Source organism: Blennius ocellaris (genome assembly GCF_963422515.1).
Source record: "Blennius ocellaris genome assembly, chromosome: 17".
Classification (NCBI taxonomy): domain Eukaryota; kingdom Metazoa; phylum Chordata; class Actinopteri; order Blenniiformes; family Blenniidae; genus Blennius; species Blennius ocellaris.
In genome coordinates, this window is record NC_137666.1 from 13153292 (window position 1) to 13180496 (window position 27205).

The window sequence follows — 27205 nt, forward strand, 5'->3', positions numbered from 1 at the left end:
AATGCACGTCAATAGTTTCCCTCAATAAAGTATTATTTCTTCCTCTGGAAAAGGATGGAAAATCAGTGAGAAGAAAATAACAAGACGAAAGAATGCTATGTTCTGATATTGGCTGTCACTGTATTTTTCGAGCCTCTCCGGATCCGGTCCGTCCTGATAGATCTGTTCCATCTGCCTCGAGTAATCTTGACATTTCTTCCTCTGCTTCTCGTCATATTTGTTCTTTCTCAGGCCAAAGCCGGGCTTATTACACGCTGTCACTCAGCAGATTGAGCACCAGAAGCCCCTCGGCAGGTACACGACCCACCGCAGACCCACTGTGCTCTTCATCGAGGAAGAGAATCCCGTCGTGCCTGATGAACCTGCTCATGCGGTTCACAAAAGAAGCTAAAGCCAGCTTTCAAGACGTCATTTTAAACTTTAATATACTTTATTTATTTTTTGCTCTGGGTCTCTGTGTTATTTCTGCCTCAGGTCCACACAGGAGCGCTCGGCAGCAGCTTGGCAGCTTCACGACCTACAGCACAATTCAGGACTTCGCAGGAGAGTCGAGACACGAGCGGACTGAGACATCGAGGGGCCGCTCGCACACGAGGGTGAGACGGAGCTGATGCAGGAACAAAACAGCATTTAAAGAGTTTAATTCTGCAATAGCAACTGTGGAGCCCTTTATTACCACAACCTAATCTTTTATTGGTTATCTGTCGAAATGTCTTGAAATGAAGAATTCCAGCATTTGGATGTTATTAAAGAATATTTAGTTTTATTTGTTTTTCTTCCAGGATCCGTCTCGCCTGCGTGTCCGGACTGCTGAGGTGTCGCTACCGGACCTGTGAGGTGCAGTTTGGATTCTGGAGCAGCTCGTCTCACCTGCTGACACTCTGTTTATGTAGATTTACAGCTTTATGTTTATCCATTTAGAAAGTCAAACACATTTAAGAAAGTTTCTGCTAAAACACTTCATTGCTCAATTACTATTTGTTTATTTAAAAACAGCTACGCGTGCTATTTTGGTTCACATTTATGATGTCAAAGTGTTCGATGTTCAAAAAGTGTAACTATTAAGGTCTTTCCAAGTGACTTTCTCATAGTAAAGTTCACTATTCAGTGTTCTCTAATTTCATAAATCCAATTAAGGAGCATAATTCAATTACCACAAATATTTTTATTTTTTTTAAAGAATTGAAGTTGTTTCCCAATATGAATCCTTTTCTGTAATTCAGACGTGATGCTTCAAGTACAGTTTGAAGATTTTCTGATATCCTCATATGAGAGGTAACATCTAAACTGCATATGTTTCTATTCGTTTTTGCCAAACTGCATCTGCAATAGTCTGATTTAACTCAGCTTAGTGTCTCAGCGGCCTGGACAGGTCGCCAGTCCATCACAGGAAAAACACACACTCTCACTGGAGAGATTCTATCTTTGCTTTGGTCTGGAAGTGATTTTCAGGCCCTCCAGAAAGTTGGAGGAAGTCCCAGGGGACAGAGATGTCCGGACTTCTTTGCTCTGCCCATAGAGAAATGGGAAAGAAGATGGATGGATGATGCATCAGCAGTGTAAATAATATTCCGTTTTATTTTTTGGCTCTCAAATATGAGTAAAAAATTCATTTGTGTCCATCTTCTATATGGTTTCTCCTCAAATGAATGTATGTCCCCTCAAAAACAAGAAGCAGCGGTAAAAAAAGGAAAGAAAACATCAAAAGGTAAATTGTTTGGCTTCAGTGTAAACATGTGACACTTTCAAGAAAGAAGACAGGTTGAAGGCTTTTAAATGTGTGATGTGCAGTCGCAGTGTTCTAAGTTCTGCTCTTCCAGAGTGACATTAGTGTGATTTCCCAGCATGCTCAGCTCTCCTGCGGCAGCCCGGTAGTGTACAGGTAGGACACGGTCCCTGCCTGGATCTGGAAGGTCTGTCCCTGGATGTGGTGGCTGGAGATCTGCTCGCTGGTCTGGCTGATGGAAATGGGCTGGCTGCCCTGGCTGCTGACGTGAATGGCCTGGCTGTGCTGCCCCCGGCCAGCCTGCCCCACAGCCGGGCTCTCCCGAGCCAGCGCCACCTGCTGGACGGGCTGGTGCATGACCTGCAGCTGCTGGATGGGCCGCTGCGCCAGCTGCAGCGGCTGCGGAGGCCCGTGGTGCGCCTGCAGATGCTCCATGGCCTCTTTGCTCAGAGTGATGACGTGCATCTGCTCGGCCTGGTGCGACATCTGCCCCTCCAGCATGCTGATGGCGTGAATCTGAGGGTCCGCCGCCTCGCTTGGCGTGACCAGGGCCACGTTCTGCAAGTGTCCAGACGACTGGGTGAGGAGGGTGAGTCTTGAGGACTGCGCTGCCTCCCCCTCCGTGCTGATGAGGCTGATCTCCTGCTGGTCCTGGGCCTGCACGAAGTTGATGTTGTCCACGTCGGCTGTCACCACCAGCTGGATCTCCTGCTCCTGGCCGGAGGGCAGCTGGTACTGCTGCAGCTGCAGGAGGTTTCGAACCTCCTCGTGCGGCGCCGCGCCCGCCGCCACCTCGTCTGAGGAGGGCTCCGCCGGGGCGGCTCGCTCCTTGTTGTGGGATTTGGTGTGTGTCCTCAGGTTATCCAGGCGTGTGAAGGAAAGGCTGCAGAAGGAGCAGGTGAACGGTTTCTTCCCCGAGTGTGAGGCGACGTGACGTCGTCGTGCGCTGGGGTCCGAAAACGACTTGTTGCAGATGTTACAGTCGTACGGCTTCTCACCTCTGCAACAGATATTTCAAGTGGTTATATTAGAGATTGGAATGACCAGGGTGGAATTTGCAAAAAAACAAACAAAAAAACGCAAAATGAACAGAAAAACATCATATAATAAATATGAGGATTATTTACTGACATATTTATAGTTTTCATGAATACAGAAATTAAATAAAAACATTTTTTAAAGATTCCATCAACTAAAGGGAATACAGTATTTAGTTTCCAATGTGGATTTAACATTTTATTCTAACGTCTGTTTTATTTTGATAATATTAGATAAAACTGATTTCACTTTTCAAATCTATTACTTTCCTTTCCGCACCACAGGAGTGATTTAGCCCACGGATGTGCATGACAGTTTAAGCAAAACTTTACTCTTTAATGTTTTACAGCAAGCAGATATTTTCAATTCTCAAAAAGCCTTAAAATCGACTGCTCACTACTTTCCAGCATCAAACCCGCTGCTCATAAAATAAAGCATTAGGAACTAAAAAGTCAAACATCAGGCTACTAGAAAGCAAAAACAATGCAAACAGACTGAGATCAAAACTGCTAATTACATGCTGGATATGAAACTGCTGATAAAGGTTTTTCCTTGATAATCACCTCAGATGCTTACAAGGTGTAAGGAGGTAAATCTCTCACCTGTGAATCCTGATGTGAGTCTGCAGTGTGCTTTTGACTGTGAAACATTTCCCACAAATGTCACAGGTGAACGGCTTCTCACCTGTGAACATTTTGGAGAGAGAACATTTAATAAGCAGAAGCTTTCCTGAGAAAACAGCAGAAATATGGAGGCTTCGATTTCACCTGTGTGAGTTCTCAGGTGTTTCTTCAGCTGAGCCGTGTCCATGAACTTGTGGTGACACTGAGCGCACTCCGGTAAGGACTTTCCTGTAAAACAATAGTGCATCTTCTCTATAGTACATACACCGAAAAGCTTCTCTTGTGCCGTTTTATTTCTTACCTGTATGAACCCTATAATGGCTTTTAAGTTGCCTCTTCTGCGTGAAGCACTTTCCACATTTATCGCAGTCGAAGGATTTTTCCTCTGAGGAAACAAGTGAAATAGTCCATTATTCATGTGACAGGATACTTTAAACTTGAGATAAAGACTATTCCTACACTAATTACAAAAATGAGCATCAGCAGATAAATGAGTCCCAAAAGGAATTTTGCTTTTATTACATCAACAGATGTAAACTCTTAAATCTCTGAACTTGTTTCCTTCTGAGTGAAAAATGAGCCAAATGTAGCTCAGTTTAACAGTTTTATAAATAATAAGCCCGTTGTAAAGAGCTTCCCAATTTCAATGCAAGGAACAGTTTTCCATATCTGTATTGTTTCTGGCCAAAATATGCATTTTAGTACAAAATAACATTTAAAAGTAGGGTGTCAAAAGTTTGATTTCTAAAAAGAACAAACCACTTAAACTATAGCATTAAGTTACCGCACAAGTATTTCTTTATATGTTTAAACAGCCTGGACTCAAAATTCAATCATAAAACATAATCATATCTTTCTATAAGCAACACACTCAATGTGCTTTTATATGCCAATAAAAATATTCCTTTGATCGTGTATAAATAGAATAAATGCAAAAAAAATACTCCAGAATTAATTGTATGAATGATGCCTTGTCTGACTTGAGAAAAAAAAATCTAAATATAATTTAATAACAGTTCTAACAGTGTTAGTGGACAAATGAATAACTAAAAAAAACAAACAAAAAAAAAAGTCATATATTTATCGGACACCATGTGGATTTTTTGTTCTACCTGGAAGCAAACATACAGTAAATGCTTGGAGTCGCACCTTTGTGCAGGTTCATGTGCTCCTGCAGGGAGTGTTTGGTGGAAAGCGCTTTGGAGCAGATGCTGCACACAAACGGCTTCTCCCCGGTGTGCATGCGCTGGTGGTCCAGCAGCGTGTGCTTCTGGGTGAAACTCTTCCCACACATTTTGCACTGGAAAGGCTTCTCTCCTGGTGGGGAGGAGAGAGGGAAGTGTTGTTGTTTTGCTAACGAAAACAAATAACAGCATAAAATAAATAAAATAAAACTTGTCCTGGAGTCGGGTGGGAATGTAGAGAGAAAACTCAAAGATACACGGCAAAGAACAAGAACTCAATGAGAAATACTCAGAAGACAAACTTGAGGCAAGTCCTCCAGTTTGGTATGATTTCACTTGTATTTCGCCACAAAAAGACAACATAAGGGATGAAGAGTCACGGTGAGTTTAAAGTTTTTTTCTCCTTACATCTAAACACAAAGATCTGTACTTTTCCCTTCTTGTATTCTTCAAACTGGTTCATTCTGTTAGTTCAGAGTTTCAATGAAAGATTAAAACTGTCCTGGCCCGTTGGCTCATGTAGAAACCGGCTTAATACTTGAATCAACGCTTTGATACAACCGGGTAGATACAACCCCCATCACGTTGTAACTTCAGACATAGAAGACAGATTATTAGACTTTTAGCATATTTCCATATTCGTTCAACGACTCTTATTCAAATAGAATCAATTACTTGTTAAGTGTGGAAGGAAACTTGGAGAAAACATGCAAACGTCACACATAAAGTCCCCAAACCAGGCTGTTCTCACAGTGCTGACCTCTGCCAGCCGAGCGCAGATTACCTGTGTGAGTCCTCTGGTGGACCTTCAAGAACGGGTGGTTTTTGAAGACTTTCCCACAGTCCTCGCATCGAGCCTCAGTGTCGGGGTATTTCTTCTTCCTGCCTCTCTTCCCCGTCTCTTTGCTTGCTGCTGCATCTGCGCCCACCTTGTAGCCTTTATATTTCACCGGTGGTCTGATTTTGCGTTTGCTCTGCCGACTCCGGGGCTCCACGGGGTTAAAATCCGCGTCGGCCTTCGGTTGAGTCTCGAGTAAATCGCCGAGAATCCCGTCGTCCGAGCTCTCACCGTGAGCCGCTCGCCCACTTGACTTCGCCTCGGGCACATTTGCGTCTTTCCTCGGCCGCCCTCGTTTGGGTTTCAACACGCCGGCTTCCTCAGCTTCGTCTGGCCTCACGTCGTGACCCCTGACCTCGGCTGCAGCGAGGTCAGTGAGCACGTCCACGAGGTGGTTGACCTCTACGAGACGAGCGGCGGCCAGCAGATGCGGCGTGCCGCTCACCTCCACCGACACCTGGGAGCTGTAGATGAACTCCAGCACTGCGGCGAACGTCTGCGGCGCCATGCCGTCCAGTCGGTAGGTGGGCTGGAGGTCCGGACGGCCCCCCGTGAAGAGGAGCGAGAAGAACTCGCTGCTGGCCGCCAGCAGGGCTCGGTGCGCCTTGAAGTGCACATCCTCCACAACAAGAGTGACGTCGCACAGCAGGTCGCTTTTCCGGAGACGTTCGAATTCACTCAGGATGCTCTGAATATGTGACTCTGAATGAAGAACCAGGAGCGAAGAAGATTCATTTATGGCTTTTTCAGGCATCTTCATCTCATAAATGACCACATCTGCTCCTGGAATGAAAAACACGGGCGCATGTTGGAGAGTTAATTGGGAAAGGGAGAGGTTGAGATGGTTCGGCCATGTATGGAGAGATAACAGCGATGTAGAGAATGTTTATTCAAGTTCAGAAACATAAAGAACAAAAAAGTAACACATTGCTGCATATTGAAAGTGATCAAAATAACACTTGTTAACTCAAAATCTAATTGTGCTATTGCCCTTCATTTAAAACAATACATTATAGTTATTATCAATGGTTGAACAAACGTTTTTGAGTTGTATTGTCATAAGATAGAAAACGTGCTTTTACAAGTTCCAAAATGTTATTATTTGTTTGTTAACATTATTAATATTACTGAAAAATTCTATAAATATATTGATAAGCAAATAAAAATGAAATTCTGCAGGTATTAATCAATGTTTCTACTGATAAAAAAAAAAAACTACTCTTTTCATTCGCTTTATGAGAAGCAGCAATTTTGTTACAAGGCAGACAACAAATACTCAATTTAAACGTTGAACACGGGTTACGCTTGTTTTAGCTCTGGTACATGAGATTCAAATGCCAGCTTCTGAAAAGCGTCTCTATTCTGCAGAAAACGTGTTTTTGTGGTGTTATTTAGCAGTTGTACATTAAATGAAGGTTTCCCGAGTGTTTGCAGGAGTTTGCAGATCAATGCAATGCAGGTTAGCAGAACAGGCTAAACGCTTCAAACTGCACGAAGCATCCGCCTGCTAGGCCACAAACCGGCCACAACCAGCAAGAAACAACCAAAAGCTTCAGACCGAAGAAGCGTTTTGAACAGGCTGCTTGGGAAAACGTGTCCGTTCGTAACGAGCGCTTTTCCTTTAAACACCCTCAAACCGCAGCGTAAATTAAAATAGTGATCTTTTAGGACCTTACCTCTGCTGGACAGAAGAACGTGAAGTGTATGGTTTCCTATCGCGAGATTTGAGCTTCGGACGAGATCTGTTTTCAGCTGATCAAGTTAAGCTGGGATGGTACTACTTCCTGCTTTGGCAATGAGCTCCAGGCTATGACATGACTTGTGGATCAAATGTGACATCGTAAGTGACGAAAATGCCTGTGAGAACCCGTTTCAATACTTCCTTTAAGACGCGAAATAGGCTGTTAGGGGAACGTTTATGCACGGAAATGTATTTATTTATTTTTTTTGTATCCTGAAATTTGTTTTGGGTTCGTTATAATCGTTGTGTTTGGTGGGAAGACTTGTTTCAGGACCTGTGCGTCTCTGAGTCTGCATACATATAAACAACTATGGGAGACGGTGCACAGTGGATCAGCTGACTGAAGGTATTTATTTGGTGTTTTCTTTGAATTCAAGATAAAGTCACTTGGCAATGATAAAAAAAAAAAAAGGATAAGGATGTTTTGTGCTATTTTGTAAAGACACTCTTACAGAGGGTGAATACGCGGGTCTTTATTTCCCATGTAAGCTGCACTTTGCCAATTATACTTCGGACTTTGCAGCCAGTGTTAGAAAGCAGTGTCGTAGTTCAGGTTGTTTTGTATCATTAAATCAAGTCCATGCTGATCTCTCACAACACGTTAAACGTGGAAACACTAACATGCAGGTGCAAGTCAGGTTAGTTTGTGGAAAGGTGTATTTATTAATGCGTCCAGGTTTTCACTGTTTTCACTGTTTTGTTATGTTTGTAGTAGATTAAAAGAGTTCGACTCATCAGTGAGACTATAAAAAAGACACTTCGTGACCGTGTCATACATTTTTGCAACCAACTTTGTATAGTTTAAAAGTCCTTGGATGAGAAGTGGGCCTTCCTGTTGGTATTGCATAATGGATAACCAACATTATATTACACCAGAGTTAAATTTCAGCTCCCCGTCAGGATAATGTGCATCAGAGCAGATGTTCTTTGGGGCACTGCCACATTATAAAAATGTTGCAAGCTGATGAATCTTTGCTAGACTGGACAGTCGTAGTGAGGGAACTTAATGATTAATATATGTTAGGATAACGTCTTCTCTGCTTTCTTGTAGTTTTCAAATATTTTTAGATATGATAAACAATCTAGGAGTTATGGTTATGAGAATTGTGCATGTAAATAAAAGATGAAATAAGTTTTGTAACTGAATCGCTTCTATTGTCAGCATTATCTTTACAACGCATCATAAATCTGTGTTGATAACTTGGCTGACGTCGTCACCGGTTCTTCAGACTGGTGTGATCTAGACTTTAGCATGTGTTATGTAATGTGTCATTACATAGAGGAGTGTTTTGGATTAAATTGGGGCTTTGAGGTGTTTTATGGAAAGGTACTTGTTGTGGATGACCTTTTCACGGATTATCTCTCTGCAGAGTTCAGTTTGAGCTGCGGTGGTGCCCAGGATGAAATCTGTCCGGGTTGCAGTGGTGGGAGCTGGGGTGATTGGATTCTCCACTGCAGTCTGCATTGCCGAGGCTCTCCCTTCCTGCTCTGTTACCCTGCTGGCGGAGAAGTTCAGCCCGAATACCACCAGCGATGTAGCAGCAGGGATCGTGTTTGCTACAGCGTTTCCAGGTAAGGAATTTTTTTTTAAAATATTTCTCACTTTAAATTGAGTAAATCCATCATTAAAAATGCACAAAATATGTTTTCGTTTGATGCATTTCATTGTTTTAACATTGCTTCTGGCATAGAATCTTATACCAAAGTGCATGTGACATATTTGTAAAGATCATTCATGTGTGGAATGAGCAGCAGAAGTAGGTATTTGCGTTGCACCAAAAAGAAAATCTACTTTGTTTGGTTGTTGAATGACATTAAAGAAACAGAACCTCAAAATGTGGAACAATTTAAAATGAAAATAATCAGACTTGTGGTATATGATTTATTGTATTGAGTGTTGTTGCAATACAGAAACAACCACTACAAAATACCTGCTTTTATGGATGTTTGTGCAGCTTATACTCCAAGTGAGCATGTTTGACATGACTTATCTTCCAGACATTCCCTTGGAGAGACAAAGACGATGGTTCAAAGACAGTTTTGATCACCTGTTGGCTCTCGCTCAGTCTGAACTCGCACCAGAAGCCGGAGTGATCCTGAGCTCCGGGTAACAGCAGTTCTAAAAATCACATCACGACACCAACGCACCTCTCCAGCTTCTCACATTTCGGGATTATGTTTCTTCAAGTTTCCAGATCTTCAGGGAGCCCCCAGCTGATAAAAACCCGCTGTGGTTGCAGTTTGTGATCGGATATCGTGAAATGAGCGATTTAGAGCTGAGACGTTTTCCAGAACACAAGTTTGGGCAGGCGATGACGACCGTGAAATGTGAATGCTCCAGCTACTTACCGTGGCTCGAGAAGAGGTTTGTATGTGAGACTTTAAAAAAAAGTTTTTTTTGTTTGTTTTTTTTTGTGCTCGGGCTGAATTCTAACAATATAAATCCTTGTTTCAGGTTCAGAAAGGCTGGAGGAAAATTAGAGCAGAGGAAAGTCAACAGTCTCCACGAGTTGAGTAGCAGCTATGACATCATTGTTAACTGCTCCGGTCTGGGATCCAGAACCCTGGTGGGCGACACTGAGGTGTACTCGGTCAGAGGCCAAGTCTTCCAAGTGGAGGCCCCCTGGCTGAAGCACTTCATCAGAGACGGCGACGGGATGACGTACATTTACCCCGGCACGCACAGCGTGACTGTGGGCGGGACGCGGCAGCAGGGAGACTGGAGGCTGCAGGTGGACCGCGGCGACTCCGAGAGCATCATGGAGCGCTGCTGCAGGCTGGAGCCGTCGCTCAGAAAAGCTAAAGTGCTGAGCGAGCGGGTTGGCCTGAGGCCCAGCAGGAGGAACCCGCGGGTGGAGAGGGAGGTGGTGCAGCTGGGGGGCCGCCGGGTACCAGTGGTCCACAACTATGGCCATGGGGGCTGGGGAGTCAGCTTGGCCTGGGGTACCGCACGGGATGCAGTGGGGCTGGTCCGGCAGTGCCTTCAGGAAATGTCCCCGCAGGCTAAACTCTGAACACGCTGGGCCATGAAATGCTGATTCTACTGGAAGCCAGCAACGCTCACAAGATGTAACTTACTGCAAGACAATTAATCAACAAATCAAATTGAACTAAAATGAGATATTGCAAAAATCGGTGTAAGAGGAGTGTATGGAAAATAACTATTGCCAACAGGGTGCAGGTTTTATAAGGATACATCTTAATAATTAAAGCTTCATTTCTATTTCTCAAAGTTTGAATACAAAATCACTGCAAAGCATTTTTTTTAAATTAAAATGTTTATTAAATTGTGAAGTGATAAAGTCATGGTTTTTTTGCAAATAATGTGTGTATAAAACATTAATATAAAGGTCCATCAAAACAAATTGTCCATCATTTATTTCTGACTGAAATATTTTAGTTATCCCATGAACTGACATATTTCGAGCTCTTTTTGTTTTAGTTTTAATAATGTTATAATAATAATGTTAATAATACTTGAAACTAAAAGAAAGTTTAAATGCAAGTTTGTTTTTATACAAATTACAGTTTAAAAGTGGTGTAGTCTGTAATAAATGAATGAATAAAACACTAATGAGTGAATTCTTGTTATGAATTGGCTTTGTTTGCTTCCTGTGTTGATGCTTGTGTAACCCCTGGACTTCGATCAGACAATAAAACTATTAGGCTCGAGGTCAACACACAAACACTTTGCGACACACTGCGATACTTCTGCAAAACAAATAGAAACCCTACGATTACATTTGAATAAACCTGCATCTCAAATATCCCGATAGAGAAGAAACATTATGCTTGCTTCAATGCAAACGTCAAACTCATTTCACATAAATCATTTCAAAATACAGACTGAAATTATTCACAAAACTAATACAAACTGTTCTCTTTAAAGCAGACAGTAAATACATAAGTTAAGATTTTCCTGACTGAGGGGTCTTATTCAGGTTTCTCATTGTAATTCAGAGCCGTTCTCTGTTACAGAAGTAATAAAAGGCCCGCCCATGTTAGGTTAATGTCCTGAGGGTGAACTCGGGGCAACTCCAAGACCAGGAGGCTGAAACTGTGTGAGCAATAAACAGTTTTTTATTGTTGTTAAAGAACATACAAGTTTTACCAATCAAACATTGACTTGTACATTTAGGGCCCCTTTCATATGAAGTCTTGCGACTCAGAAAGTTCTCAATCAAGACAAGCTTTCCTGTTGTCTGACTTGAACCAGAGTGATTCATGAAGCACAGAGGAAGTGACATCATTCTGGATTGAGAAACAAGATAACAGATGAGTGTAAAGCGTACCGGCCTGAGCCTTTCAGGCCGATCCATGAATCCAGACGTGCTGAACATCTGCAGTCTGCACAACGTGTGAGACAAACAAGACCACTTGAGCAGGAATTCTCCTGTGCGTCAGTTCCTGATGATGATTATGATTCTACCTCCTGTGTGCATGAAGACTATTCTGTCAGACAGAAAATAATGAGCTCCTCTTGAGATTCACATCACTTTCCAAACTCTCCACCAGTGGCGACCTGTTGGCATCTCTTTTCCTCCATTAGCTGTTTATTCATTTGGCTTCACAAGTGTGAGTCAGCAAGTCATTAAAACATCCACCGTCGCCATTCCAGGATCCAAAGCCGGCTCCTCCAGTCTCAGGATCAAGACTTCACCACCGCAGTGGGTGTGACTGTCGGTTTTCCCCGCCATGTGTCTTTATTCTCGTCCTCACAGACCTGATCAACCTCTCCCAGACTCCTTGGCGGCAGGAATCACTGCGAGGATTGAACATCCCGGAGAGGTGGCGTGGTGCTCTGGGGAGGGAAGATGGCTGGACTCGAAGCCAGACGAGGACCTGCTGATGGCTGAAGCTGAGTTTTTCTCCCTTCCTGGAATAAATAAACGGGAGTTTGTGCAGGTTACATAAGGCGACTTGTTTTTGTCTTGGAGCATCAGTGCAGGCAGAGATGGGGGAGAAAAACGTGAAAGAGAAGACGAGGAGGTTTTAAATGAGTCCTACGATGAGTGATGGATGAAAGGAACGCAGTCGGGTGTGGTAAAGCATGTAGCAGTTTATTCATCCCACTCAACCATGACAGAAACACACTTCAAGAAAAATGCAGAGACTTCAGGCTCTAAAACCTCCTCGGTCAGAAAGTCTTAATCAGACTTGAACCTGTTAAACATCTTACAGTAGCAGTAACACTCTGCATTTGAGTGCATTTACAATTATACAAAAAGCCAAATTCTAACAATTATATTTGTACTTCTAAGTAAATATTTAAATTATTCTGCATTATACAGTTTTCAGGCACGTGATAAAATATTGTGCAACATTTTTTCTTTTCTTTTCTTTTTTTACTCAATTAAAAAAATATACAAAGAAACAGCAGAATTTGACTGTACATGCATGGCGGATCACACACCTTTCACATGAACCTTAGACATTCAGAGCCCTCATTTACAACAGGAACAACTCTTTCGACACTTTGCGGACCGAAGCCAAACCCAATAACCACAGTAAGCAATGATACAGCCATGAGAAAAAGCACGTACTCACAGAAAATAAGTACCGTGGTTACCGAGAAAGTTTTTTTTTTCCCCTCTCTCTTTTTTTTTTAAGCTAAATTAAGTCTATGGTTGTTTAAACACTCTCATCACACACCGGTTCAACAGTCCCCGTTTTAAGTAAATGCAAAAACCACCACACTACCTTAGATCTATTTGTGTGGAGCGCTACGAGAAGAGCGTACAGACTCTGACAGAGTGAAAGTGTCACTGCTTTAGTAAACATCCCCATGTGGCGCCGTCACGTTCAATCTTCTGTTTTCTCCGTTTTTAATACTGACTGGCACATTTTATTCTTACAAAAAAAGAAAAAGAAGAACAAAGGCATGTCAGCTTTTACAAGCACTGAATGGACAGAAACAACAGTTTGACAGAAGGAGCCCGTTTGAATGCATTTTGAAATCTGATGTTTGGAGTTATCGGATAAGAGAATCAACATAATGTAGTGAGTTTTGTCAGATTTTGCCCCAACGTCTTGAAGCATGGATACCCGTTAATGTGATTTACTGTTTTCTATTGATTATTATACTGCTGCATGTGTAAAACAAATGATGGAAAATGAAGGGGACATGGGAAGATGAAAGACAACAAACACAACGTGCAGCTCAGAGAGTTGACAAAGAGACATCTGGAAGCGAAGAGGGGATGCATTTCAAATTAAAACACCGAAAGTGACAGGAAGTCTGACTCACTTATGTACTCCGAAACAAATCTGATGATGACCTGAAACACATCATTTCTGAAGTGCAGGGAACCATGTCAGATCAGATTATTATGATTATCTGATTACTCCCAGTAATTGCATTTTAATCGTCATGTAAACGGGCTCCGTACTGCAGAAACAGAAGAAAAGCATGACTGTGGTTAGAGAGATCATGACAATCCGGAGATCAGTGTGACTACAGCAGTCCTTCCAGAGGGTGAAGTCTGATGTCGGGAGGTGAGAAGAACCGGAGAGTCTTTGGAGAGGCCGGAGAGGGCCTGAGGGAGAGGGGCAGAGTTCACAGGCGAGTCAGACTGTCGTTACCGTTCTCCAGGTTCTCGTTGCTCTCGTAGCAGCCCGAGTCCCGCGGGGAATCTCCCAAGAGGCCACGCCTGTCCTGCAGCAGCTTCTCCTGGGAGCCTCCGCACTGACTGCTGCGCTCCGGGTCACTGCTCCCTGCAAGACCACAAGACCAGCAACAGGGGGCACAAGATCACATTTCATGATCCCAAAGAAGGAAAAGTTTTCATTTTGTATTTTTAGACGTTCGCATGAAAAAAACAAAAAAATGTGTGCTCTGTTGTTCTGTATGAATGATTCACAGGCTAAGGAGAGGCTTGTGTTCCTGCTCGAGCTCACATTCATGGAAACAAACATGTCCCATCTGCTTAGTTTATCAAGCCATCCTTCTTTCTAGTCCACATGGGGTTGTGGCGGTTTTCTGGAGAGCAAAAAAAAATAAATCCCTGTAATCTTTGTTCCATTGCAACTTCCAGCTCTTCTGAAGGGATCCAAAGCCACTCCCAGACCAACCGAGAGCTATAATCTCTCCAGAAAGCCCCGGAGTGGCCCTGGTGCTCCTGCAGGCTTCAATCCAGTCTTATTTTTGTAAAACACAGGGGTTTATTTGAATCATTAAGTAATGTTGGTGGATTACATTGCAAAGATACTTTAAGACTGTTCAGCCTTAAAAAAAAAGGAAAAAAAAAAAGCTTTTTCAGGAGCAGATGAATGTCATATGCTTCATGGATAAAGATTTGAAAAGCACTGAAGAAAAAACTCGACAGTTCTCTCCAAAGTGCTATAACATTGGCTGATCTGTGGTTTTATTTCAAATTGTGCCTTTGTGTTTCAGCCTGCAGAGAGTGAAACTCACCATCGTACTCCTGCAGCAGCTCCACGGCAGTGAGCAGCACAGCTCTGTGCTGCGGGTCTCTGATGTTCAGCTCGTCCAGGTCCTCCTCTTCCAGAAGCTTGAACGTGTCCAGATCCTCGTAGCCGTTGAAAAGGAAGGTGGGGAGATGGTCCTGTTGAGAAGTAAGATCAAGCGAGAACAATCAGCCTGTAAGCTCGGTAGAGATAAAATCCACAAATATCGACCAGCTCTGCCAAGAACGGCTTTAACGTGTGTTAAACTATTTAAAGAAACCACTGTTACTTGAACATTGAACTTAACCTGATCGTATTGAACAGTAGTTATGAAGCTTGTTTACGACATACTACATTTTCTACTGTCCATAAAATGATTTTGGTTGTATGTATATCTACCTCCCAATAACAAACATAATGCTTAAACACATTGATGGTCATCAGCTTCAAGGAGACGTTTACTTCGTCTATGCTTTCTTTAGTGAAATTTGTTTTTCTCCTGTAAGGATCTCAGTCTGCTTGTTTCTATGCACCCAGGATTTGATGGCAACAATCACATATATACTGAGGAACTGTGCGAGCATAGCGATGTGGTTTGTTTTGTTGAACCAAATGTCAAAACTGTCTAGGCAACCATCATCCTATTGATTTCAGATTAATCATAACATGAAGATGCATTTATACTTTAAAGCACACGACTCTCAAAATGTCTTATATTTGCCTCAAAAATATCAAAATCCTTTTTTCCCTGATTTGCTTCGTCATTTAAGATTTTAATATATTAAAAACTACAAAAACTGATTCAAAACGCACAATTAATTTCTTCCCATGTTTGCAGTGTATGTGTATGTTTATGTGTGTACGAAGGTTATTACTTTGAGGTTGATGCGATCGAGCAGTTCCTCCACAGAGGTGGGTTTGGGTTGCCGGGCCCTCCTCCTCCTGCGTGTCTTTTTGGGCTTCACCTCCTCTTCGTTCAGAACGTCCACATAGATGAACTTGAAAGTGCCAACTTTCCCGTTGAGCATCCCCATCCACGTGCCCATCGGGGGCTTACTGATGATGTCGATGACATCGCCGCTCTGTAGGGTCACAGGGGCGACATTCAGTTTCAAGTAAAAGAGACCCAGGACCCAATAGTGGGGAACCAAGATGGATTCATGTTTGAGGCAAGCCTGAACTGTGTGATGGCGTGTCGTGCACCTTCAGTTTGAGCGAGTCGGTGTCATACGGGCTCGGGGTGAAGTCAGTGTGAACCAGTGCTCGTCCACAGAAGGGTCCGCGGTAAGGCAGCTCGTCTTCCTCTCCATCCTCAGACTTCACGCTCTCTCTGTTGCTGTTGGAGGAGTCTGTGGTTCCCACCGTCTGACCACCTGCACCGAACACGCACAGAATAAATGAAGCCTTTCCGTCAGCCTTCGCGGCTCAGTCAGTATGTGACCAATATTTGAGGAGAATGCTGAGGATTCATGTTCCTCTTCATTGGGATGTGTTAACGCAGAGACTTACTCATTGAACTCTGACCACTGAGGGAGCTCCTCAGACTCTCCACCGACCCTCCAGGCTTCAGTTTGGGCTTCTCCAAAGAGTCAGAGTCAGTATGGGGGGAGTGAGGGCAGCTGGATGTACGGTCTGGGCTCGACTGGGACACGTTCGAGTTTAAAAAGAAAATTATTAATCCTCTCAATATAGTGTATTGTTAGTGCACGACAAGCTTTAATAAATGAATACCTGCTCAGAGACAGAGTTGTAGTATCTCTTGGATATGTGTTTCCTCATGGTTTCCCTCACAGATTTGACCTTCTTGCCCAGTGAAATGCGTGACGTCGGTGGAGACCTGACACCGTCTTTAGCTGCGCCATCTCCATCTTTGTTCTGGTTACAGCCAACAGCAGAAAAAAAAGGAAATAATCAAGCAATGATAAATCTTTTAAAAATTTTTTTCAAAGAAATAACCATGAAAATAGTTTTTAACAAACACATACACATTCCTCCAACCACCCTTATATCCCCAGCAAATCACACCATTCATATAAGTAGAAATTAATTGCTTTATTTTGATTTTGTTATTAATTCTCTATTCAACTTCTATCGTCCTTTCTGTGCGCATTATGTCCCTGTCATATTTTCTGAATCCAAAGCAAAAGTATGTAAAAATAGGAGTTGTATCATACGGTGTTATCGTTGTCCGAGTTGACCGTGTGAACCAAGCGGTTGGTGAGGTCAAATCCCCCGAAACTGCAAGCCCTCTGTGGAAGTAACAAGACAAACACGATATACTGAGTACCTGTTGCCAAGTACTAATTGACATACAGTAATTTTGAGCTGCAACATTGGAAAGAATAATAATATCAACAGTAACTTATTAACAGATGTTAATAACTTTAGGGGGAACGTTGATCATATACAAAAACCAAATTAGTTAGTGAAAAGGTTACTTTATACTCAATATAATAATAATGGCTCAGACTATATCAGTTTAAACTGGGATGACACAATGCAGTGCATCGCCTCCATAAAGTAAGGAAGTCTGAACTTCCACAAATGTCTTAAAACAAAGTGATAAAAGCAAAGAACAGTGATAAACAGCAGATAATTCATCTCGTAAATAATGAAACACGTGTTGAATTTACTCAGCACAAAACATTGTGAATATTTTAGCTTTTTTTTTTTTTTTTAAGTATAATTATTGTCAGGACCAAAGAGTTGTGAGGTATTTCGGCCATTCGTGAAATAATATACACTATAGATTGATGTTATAACACAAATACAAGAAGTCATTTATATGCCCGAAACAAGACTCACAAAAGCCATTTTTCACACTGACCCGGCAAATTATAACTCAACACACTGTTTTCGAGGATGATGTGAGCGTGTCTAATGGGTCAGCGGTCAGCTGACGTTCTGATCACCAGCCGTGTGAAGAGTAGGAAATATTGCCTCAGCTCAATCACGTCGTCCATTATCACATTATCATTATGAACTGTTGTCAATAGGGACACGGAGGGCTGAGACTGTGTGGAATCCTTAGAGAGAATGGTGCTAAACTGGCACCGTGTCAGAAGGGCTTCTTGTTGTTACTCAATTCCTCCTCAAAGGCTCCTCTGTACTCACCCCGTGGTGGCTGAGTGGGTTGAGGACCTGGTGACGGAGCTCTCCGTCGGTCACCGAGCGTGCCAATTTTGGCTCCTCGTTATTGCATCCCTCTGTTTCTGAGAAAGAAGAACCGCTGCATTCAGCCGCCTCCCTCTGCTCTCCCGCTTCACCGGCCCCCTGGTGCACAGGGCTCCCATGTGACTTGCCGAAGGCCTGGAAGGCCTTGTGGCTGCTGCAGGTGTCCAGGCTGCTGGACGACGGCGACGTGGTCAGGCTGTCAGAGTCCCTGTCGTAGGTGAGTTGTTCCTGCAGAGCTGAAGCCAGCGAGTCCACAGGACACGTCGCAGGCTTTCTCTGCACGCCTGAATACAGAGAAATGCTGGGATCCCCACAGACAAGACCCTCCACATTCATGTTCTCTGGAGGGTGAAAAGGAATGAACATAAACATCCAGTAAAATGTGGTGAAATTGAACTATTTTAAAATTGCATGCTAAGACAAGCAGATGGTCTTATACAAACTTCTCTATTTATTTGGCTTGTGCAGCACTGTGTCAGAGCTAAATGTCTCAGAACTACCTCCAATCTGCTTCAAATCATGTATTAGACAAACATTCAAACATTATCTTCTTCTAACTGTGAAATAAGGCAGAGATTAGTTGAACTAGTAAAAACACATGTTAAATACTTCCATTACTGTGTGTTCACTTACTCAAATACTAATTATACCTTGCATAATGACAGATATTTTGGTATCGACTCTTATGTAAAAACCTCGTGGTTATCTTTGGCATAACAATACACCCTTTAATTGTATTGGTAAATAACTGCAACCTGCCTCGTTTGTAACGTGTAATTTCACTCTGTAGGGCAGTAAAAAGATGAACTCTGTATTTTCTAAATGTATTCAATAGAAGCTGTGGATCACCGCGGGTTGTTAGATGCTTTATGATATTTGGGTGCTTGTACCTTCTCCTTCTTGCTTCCTTGACTCGTCAATCTTGATCAGCTTCTTCTTGACTTTGCGAGTTGAGTTGACCAGTTTATGAAGCCTCTTGAATGTCACTGCTTCTTCTTGTTCGTTGTCTGAGAGGTCACAGGGCTGATGAGGGAGACCAGAAGGGGTGGCATTTCAACAAAAACGCTGAATATTATAATAGCAGTTTGCAGGTTAACGTCATAATCTGTCTGTTGACCAATAATTCCAGTTAAAAAATCCAATATTTTCAGTTGGAAACAACACTATTGAGCTGCACAGACAGATTTAGCTAGTGAGCAAAATGACTATCAGGAGGTTTTTGTTTTTGTTTTTATTCTCCATTTCTAATAACTCAGCTGTGGACCTGCTTAAAATGGCACTGTGGATATCTTTTGCAGAAAGTATTTGTAACTTTGCACATTTATAGGGCAGATAACAACGCAGGTTGACACGTGTGCTTTGGGTGATAACCGATTCAAAAATATCTTCTAAACAAAATGCTCGTCGTTTCAAAGATACCGCAGCTTTTTTGACTGCTATCCTCTCACCGATGACACAATTTAGCTTGGGTGCTTATATTAGCTTGCTAATAATATTGAGAACCAGTACCGAGAAACAGCACCCCTGAGACTTGCTCATTTTAAATGTCTAATCACAGATGAGACTTGTCAGCATCTTGTCCATTGGAGCAGCAAAAGGGTTGATCAAAAAGTGAAACAATATTTAAGCTTTAAGTGGTTCGTGATACTGAATAAGCATATTGTAAACACATCCAATTAGTGGAAGTTCTATATAAGAGAAAAGATTTTAAAAAAGCATTAAAAGCAAATAGAAACATCACATGAATAGGCCCAAAAGAGAAAGTGAGAGACGCAGAGCTAAAAGAAATAGTCAGCCAATCCAGACAAATCTGAAAAATGTGCCCTGAACCTGAGCCCCATAATCACCCCACCCATGGACAAAAGAGCTGCGGCCTGCATAACATTGCCCGTCGCTGAATCCACCCGCTCACTGCGGTACAATAGGGGGTTAGCGCTTTGACAGCGATGAATAGGAGTGCGTCCAGCGCCCTGCAGTTGGAGAGAAGGCCCTGAGCTGCAGGGCTTTAGAGGGGCCCCAGTTCATCGCTGGGACAGGCACAGAGCGACAGAGAGAGGCACTGTCAACAGCTCAGCAGCCTTGGCACGAGCAGATCAGAGGCTGTCATGCACAACACACGGGCTGAGGCAGTGATTCAGCACTAAAAAGCAACTAAGATCCCCCCCCACCCCCCCACCCCCCCGGGAGCTCCAACACTTACGTTGCAGCCGAGCGACTCGTTTGTGTTGGGACTGCAGGGGTCAGCCCACTCTGTCAGGTCGGACCTGCACGTTTGTCTGTTTTGGTTCTCGAACTCCTTCAGCTGCAAAACAAGAGGATGAGCCTGCTGGTTTGTGATGGACTCCTCCGCTCTATTATGTGTGATCTCAGTGGTGCGTTCAGCAAAAGCTACACATTATAATACTTTAAAGGAAAGTACTTTCATCAAACTGTTTACTTGTACAAATGAAAACTAACTTTCCATCCAACTATCAATTAATACAACTTTTATTCTGCACTTCTATACCACGGGCAATTTGGAGGCGTCGATCAGCCTCATATACGATACATGTCTAAGTATTTGGAGAAAACCTACATATCCAGAGAGGAAGAACATGCAAACAAATTGGAGTACTGTTTACTTTATAAAATAAATACACAATAGTAGACAGACCAGTTATAAAATTAACTGCTTGTTCTGAGTTGAACCATAAGTGTGAAAGAGTCTGTGTTTGTTTCTATATTTAAAATATATCCTCAAGATCCATTCAACAAAATTCTACAAGATTTTAAATAGAACATTTTTAAGATATCTTCATCAAAAAAAGAGAGACGCAACATCCTACCCGTGCCAGGGCTTCCTCTATAGAGATCATATTCTCCTTCACCATCATCATCAGCTGAATGCGCTCTTCGTCACTCATGGTAATTTCACTGGCCACGAAACCGACATCATCACCTGCAAGATAGCAACAAAACAATAACTAAGAGGGCAAAACAGAACGGATGATTTCAGAACAAAAGATGTATTGGGACGTGAACCGGTTATTAGAGAGGTGATCACATTGTTATTGCTTCTTTAAAACTAAACATTAAAAATGAATGACAGTTACAGAAAACATCACTATTCAGAAAATTGCACACTTTTTGCAGGGACATGAGAACCATTTATTGTAAATGAAAGCTTTTTTTTAAAAGGAATCTTTTTAAAAACATACCATTTAGAGATTTTTTTTCAACTACAGCATGCATAACACTGTAATTTTGGTATATATATATATACATATATATATGTGGTGTTTATTTATACATAATTTAAAATGGACCACAACGATGAAAGCACTTGATTTTAATGAGTTTCCTAAAGAGGGAATGAAACGTAAACAATATTAAATAGTTTATACAGCACACTTGTTATGTAACATACCTTTGGATATCTGGCGCATCACTCCCTTCTGTGACTTTTTGAAACTCTGCCAAAAGGACTTGCCTTTTCTCCTTCCATCCCATCTTCCTGTTATAATATAATCGGCTTACTTTAATACAGAGAAAATATAGGCCAACCATATTAAACCAAAGCACAACAATTAAGAGAAATCAGCATATTTGTATACTAAATCAACATAACAGCAATTTAAAATACTTTATTTCCTGCACAGGTGTTGCTAAACAGTGTCTAGCAGCTGTGAGAGTAACATTAGACAAAAGTGCAAAGATTTACACCAACTATACACCAATATACTTATTAAACTTTAACTCACCTCCTGATCCATCGTCTGAGCTGGATTTGTGCACAGGAAACCTAGAAAAAAAAAAACAATGAATCGATCGAATTGAATCGAAGAGCTGAGATGTGGCATCAAACCACTGAAGAGCGCAGTACCTGTTGTCCAAAGTAATTTTCTTCATTTTCCCTTCTAACCCACCATTTCCTTCATCAATTGCTCCTAATCTCCTGACTTGCGCCAGATTAAAATAATAAAAGATTAAAAAAAACAGAAGAGTCAGAGAAGCAGACTGCAGCTCATGACAGCGGCATCACAGTGGAAACAAATCAAAGCAGATGGAACAGACTGGCCGCTCTCTGCTGATGAACAGAGGTCAGCGCTCTGCAGCCATCGCCGCAACAATAGAGCCTTTTTCTCGGGGTTTTGCAGCCGCAGCAGCACTAACGTCGCTTCTGCATTCCCCGAACACTTTCACCCTCCTCTCTCTCTCTCTCTCTCTCTCTCTCTCTCTCTCTCTCTCTCTCTCTAAGGCTGTTTGTTGTGTGTTTTTGTGGTTTTACCTCAGCTCTCTTCTCTTCTCTTTCAAACAAGTCTGAGTGCAGTTTACCTGTGGGTCTTATCTTATTTAAACAAAGTCCAACCTGGTTATTAATTATTAATGTTCTTTTACTTATCACATGTTTGTGGTTCTTTGATTTGTATTTTTTTTTTATTATTGTTTATAATCCAGTAAGTGAGCCCATGAGTGAGTACCTGTCTATGTCTGTGATGCTTTTACTTCTTCTTCTTTTTTTTTTAAATGTATCTGTGTGACGTGACAGATGTCTTCTCCTGCAACTGCAAAAAAAATCTACCTACAGATACTAATAATGTCACCTTGACCTCTGGTTGTTCAGCGTGACACATGAGAGACTTAAAATGATTCAATTGACATGTTATGCTTAAAATAACTGGCTGGGCTTCATTTTCTGCTAAAATACATTTTTAATTCAAATGCTCATATTTTCAGAGAGTACAGATTGTGGGTCCTGTGTGAGTACATGATGTTACATTCAGCAATAGTTTTAAAGCTTCCAAATGTCAATATACAGTAAACACAATATTATTGAAAAGATGTTTACTCATGCAGGTTTTTGTTTTGCTACGGAGTCTTTCATGGAGTCCCCTGAAAAGACTTAAATACATAATTACTTATTAAACTCACCCAATCATCACAGCTTTGGCTGCCTCTTGTGCTCACATTTATTCATGTTTTACTTTTGCTTTGTTCTTAATTTATTCTGTTTCTCACATTAGCCAGAGATGATTTATACTTGTGAAATACACGTGAAATTCCGATTCTACAAATAATATGTGAGACAATGTCTGGATTAGTGTGATTCTGTCAAAAAACAGAACAAAACTGTGTAACAGTATGCAGTGATCCCACTAGGGGGCAGTTTAAGTTTAATGTTCAAACGTGACTCATACAAGGAGACTAAATGATGCTGGCCAATTCCAAAATTAGTAAAGTGTGATATTGCTCAATATCCTTTTTCAGAGTGTCGTCGTGTCTTTTTAACAAATGTAATCAAACCAATGTGCTGCTGAGTCATTATTTGTAGCCCCCATTCATCTCTCCAATGACAAGATGTGACTAATTGTTTAATCCCTCAAGACAAACAATGGCAGGAAGGGAGGAGGTTCAGAGGTCACACAGAAATGCCTCATAAATGAGTGTTTGGGGCAACAGGAAACAAAGGAAATGCACATGTGGAGAGGGGTGATAATACAGGAGGAGTATTCAAGGTTCAGTGTATGAAAGCACAATACAAAGCTTCATTGAAGCAAGTAATCTTAACAAAATACAAAGCTCAGATATAGTTAATAAATCATGGAAGTCCTGGTCCTTCAGCTCTTCACCTCAGATCATCTGAATATTAAGGAATATGTCCTCAAATATAAGAAAGGTTTTTATTTTTTCGAGAAATATATCTGCATAACAAAAGGACAGGGGCGAACGAACCTGGAAAGTGGTGTAGCTGACTTTTCATACAGCAATGACAAGTCAGCGACAGATACTGGTGCTGACAAGCTCTTCAAAGGCTTTCAAATGCTGCGTCTCAAATTGTTTGCCTAGCAGGATCATACATTATGAGAAGAGCAGGTGTTCAAAACCACCCAGGTAGGAGATCTAAGCGAGGTACAGGCGGGGGAAAGGGTACAAAAAAACAAAAACTCCGTGTTGTGAAAGTCCTAACCCTAATCCAATGAGACAGATCTGACATGGGAGTCACTCCTTTGATTGCAGACTTCCCAGTTCCACACAAAGCTGAGTACAGAACATCTGTTGCTGCCTGGCACGCGTCTAACTCCTGCCGCATGTCACTCGGTTTGGATGTGAGACGACCCTCATAAGTTTGAACCATGTCAGGAAGGAACGTCTGAGAAGCTTAAAAATGTTTACTCACACATGCCCCCGTCCCGCTACGGGGTTTTTTTTTAAATTTGTTAACGAGTGCTGCTTAATTAATTCAATGTCTTTTTCTTAGCTTTGTTTTAAAACCATCGTGAAACAGACGATTGCGTTACAATCACAGTGGTCTTCTATTCAAACCAAGATAGTACTTCGATTGTTCAGTGTTGATTGAGTTGTTTCTCACCTCCTCTCCGTCTCTGGAGTCGATGTGGTACTGCTGAGTCCGAGGGATTCCTTACAAAGAAAAACATTGTGAATGTGAACACATTGTATTCCAGTAGTACCAGTCGGTACCATTCACAAGCATACTTTTTCTCATGGCCATTTTATACTCTGTTGCTTTCCCACTAAAGCTTGTGACATACTCTATTTGTGCGTGTGCGTCCCTTCACGGTATTCTGGGACAATTATATGCTTCTACCTTTAGAGCTGGATGGTTCCGAGGGAGTGATTGCACATGTATTTCATCATGTCGTTAAAACAATGAGCACATTGAAAAGCCTCCATTACTCTCAAAAGGCAGGGCTGTGAATATATCGCTCCATGTCTTAAAGATAGATACATTTGGCTCCTATAGAGCATGCCAACTGTAAACCTGAAGCGGTTTATACTTAAGTACAGCAACACAAATCCTGTTTGTCACTATGTTTAGGGATTCATTCCCAAACATTCAACTGACGTCTCAAGGCCAGTTCCCTGTGTGTCACAACCAGTTTAATGTAACTTTGCGGCCTGGTGTATTCCTTTTTGCTCCAGACAAACCATGATGGGCCAATTGCTCGGCCGGCTGTGAGCCTGTCTGCTGACGCACAGGAGAGGAAGTGTCCTCCTCTGGGGGTCTGACACACTCGGAGCTGGACACTCACCTGGATCTGAGAGCGGAGCTGCAGTGATGTGGCCAATGAGTCAATCTTTCCCTGCAGCACACAGGCAGAGGACGTGGATAGGTAAATTATAATGTCATCACACCATAAAAATAGACATAATAATAATAATTTAGCCATTTAAATGAATCAGCTGACCCAAATTGTGGAATAACCCTGGCAATGTGTCACCAGTTATGTCCCCACCCACTGTTGCACACTACAAATAAAGAACCCTTTGGACATGACTAAAACAATGAAAACAATGTGTTTAAGGCTTGCAAATAAGCACAAAAAAAAAAAAAATCCTTGTGAATTTTGAATCATAGCTGGATAATTTAAAAGAAACCAGCAAAAATTTGCATAACAAATAGGTTCACTTTGACTTTTTCCTGGATGACTGAGCTCTTCACATAGAACGTGTGGAGCTCCGTCAAGTAATTTCAGGCGCTTATATTTCATTCAATAAATACTTTTCAATATACCTCCTTACATGGCCCTATTTCACAAGAACAATTTACCCAATTTCATTAGATCCTCTTCGTCTTTCACTGCAGCGAAGCAACTATTCTTACTTTGTGTAACAATCTATAACTTTCTGTTCTGTCTGTACTTTCACTTGTTTTGGCCAAAGTGTGCTCATAGTATGTTATTTCTGCTCTTTATTCCCATTGCCATCATTTTTAGCAGCTATCATTGTAAATTTCTGTTGTCGCTTCTATGATTGCATTATGTTGGGACCCCCTCAAGAACAAGACACGTCTCTAGAGAGTCCTGCTTCAAAATGCACTTTTAAAACACACACAAGGAACCACACATTGAAGGGACAGTTTTACAAGTAAGGGAAACAGTGTATTTGCTTGCATGCTTAAGCGTTTGATGGGAAAATCAATATGATTCATGTCTGTATTGAATGAAACTGCCAGCCTGTGTAAACAAACATGTAATTAGTTGGTAATTAGATTTTGAAAGTGCAGGTTGGCAGATTTTGTCACCTTGTGACTGAGCAAGAGCACTCAAAACTGAATGGGCAGATGTGAGAGGGACATTCATCAATATCAGCCAAAGTAAATTAGCATCTTCAAGATGATGTGATGAAACTGTTAATCCATCTGAAGAAGATAACCTTAAGAACCGAGTGCTGATCAGGCTACTTACCAACTCTGCATCTTGCTCCACTTTGCGTCTCCTTAGCTCCTCCATCCTTTCACACACGTCACTGAGGGAGGTGCCGTAATACTGAGAGTACTCCTCGGCCAGGTCATCAAGGTTCCCTACCGAGCCATCCTGCGGGAGATAAAGAGAGATTCAAACATTCGCACTAATATGACCGGAGAGGAAATCGACGCCCCACAGAGGCAGGGTGAGATACCAGACGACAGGCAAACACAGTCATCGCCGACCACTGTCATGATAAGCCATTGTTTCAAAGTTTACCAGTGTCACCAGCAACAAAGGCATCCAGGAAGCGCCGAGATAAAGCTCCAGGAGAGTGAAAGAATCAGAGGCATCCAGCTGTGCCACGATCTTCGGCAGTTTGATGTCTTCCTGCAGCGTGACCCCCGTTCACCTCCTCGGCTCTCCTCAGGCCTGACCCCCGGGCCGGGAGAGGCACGGTGTGACGCAGATGCAACGCTCACTGCGCTCTCACAGTCATCAAGATTCGACTCGAGAGGCCACAGTTCAGTCTACCGTAAATCACAAGGAGTGGAAGCACTCAGTTGGAGGATCGCTCTCTCCTGGATGTCGCCTCTCCTTGTTTCCTTCCATTGTGAACCCTGAAACGTTACGTGTTTTTTGCAGAGTACCGAGAACACAAATCACAGACTTTTTGCTGAGGTTTATGATCTTGCGACCTTTGGGCTCAGAATCGTCACATAGCTGCTCTTTGACAAAGCAATAACCCTAAATCTGCCTTTCAATAAAACACATTGTATTCTTTTGTTTCGTTCTTTGCAGGAGAACACCTTCTCTCATGATCACTTTTTTTGTTGAAGTGCAAACGTCGTATACAACAATTACCCAGCACACGTTTGTGGCCCCTGGCCGGGATTTAATAAAAAAAAAAAAAAACCCAAACAAAACACTTCAGCCAACTATTTGCAGCTGGCAGTAAAATTTGAAGTGATATCCCTCTTGTACCTGCCGCTACTGCTCATAAACACATTACCAAAGAGTCTTCTATATGCGGCTTCTGGGGCCCGCTGATGCAATGGCTCACCAAAAGGTCACTTTCTGTCCTCCACTCAGGGCCTTCCTGACTGCAGGCTGCATGTTCTCCCTGAGCGGCATTGCCTGTTTTTGGCTTTTCTGGCTTCCTCTCTCACTCCAACAATGCATGTCATGTTAATTTATGACTCAAAGCCACACAAAATGAATTTTTTTTGTTTATTTGTCTGGTGATTTTTCTTTCTTTCTTTTAAAAAAAAAATAGGTATATAATGTA

At 42.1% G+C, this 27205-nt stretch overlaps 3 protein-coding genes across 3 annotated transcripts; 1 reads left to right on the top strand and 2 right to left on the bottom strand.

The window, feature by feature from the left end:
* Positions 1 to 1849: 1849 nt before the first annotated feature.
* Positions 1850 to 6163, bottom strand: zbtb24 (zinc finger and BTB domain containing 24; the record flags this gene model as incomplete). Its single annotated transcript, XM_080512641.1, has 6 exons — positions 1850 to 2726; positions 3367 to 3448; positions 3532 to 3615; positions 3689 to 3772; positions 4537 to 4704; positions 5356 to 6163. 6 exons carry the CDS (start codon positions 6161 to 6163, stop codon positions 1850 to 1852), a joined length of 2103 nt encoding a protein of 700 aa, XP_080368767.1.
* A 1205-nt stretch (positions 6164 to 7368) lies between these two features.
* ddo (D-aspartate oxidase) lies at positions 7369 to 10555 on the top strand. Its single transcript, XM_080513478.1, has 5 exons — positions 7369 to 7496; positions 8521 to 8722; positions 9149 to 9257; positions 9339 to 9515; positions 9606 to 10555. The coding sequence occupies exons 2-5, from the start codon at positions 8551 to 8553 to the stop codon at positions 10162 to 10164; spliced, it is 1017 nt and encodes a 338-aa protein (XP_080369604.1). The 5' UTR covers positions 7369 to 7496; positions 8521 to 8550; the 3' UTR covers positions 10165 to 10555.
* Positions 10556 to 11909: 1354 nt separating this feature from the next.
* On the bottom strand, positions 11910 to 26155 carry sash1b (SAM and SH3 domain containing 1b; the record flags this gene model as incomplete). Its single annotated transcript, XM_080512642.1, is given in 19 exon segments — positions 11910 to 11946; positions 11948 to 12026; positions 13733 to 13864; positions 14565 to 14715; positions 15433 to 15639; positions 15761 to 15930; positions 16067 to 16199; positions 16289 to 16432; positions 16732 to 16806; positions 17672 to 18072; positions 18622 to 18754; positions 19932 to 20033; positions 20557 to 20669; positions 21138 to 21224; positions 21472 to 21512; positions 24081 to 24130; positions 24763 to 24813; positions 25918 to 26046; positions 26132 to 26155. Coding segments are annotated over 19 exon segments (2259 nt in total).
* Between the last annotated feature and the right edge of the window lie 1050 nt (positions 26156 to 27205).

Bases quoted from the DNA above. Each gene is read 5' to 3' on its own strand.
- ddo (XM_080513478.1), top strand. From the start codon at position 8,551: ATGAAATCTGTCCGGGTTGCAGTGGTGGGAGCTGGGGTGATTGGATTC. The intron at 9,258-9,338 runs GTAACAGCAGTT...TGTTTCTTCAAG, and splicing joins GGAGTGATCCTGAGCTCCGG to TTTCCAGATCTTCAGGGAGC. The intron at 9,516-9,605 runs GTTTGTATGTGA...TCCTTGTTTCAG, and splicing joins TTACCGTGGCTCGAGAAGAG to GTTCAGAAAGGCTGGAGGAA.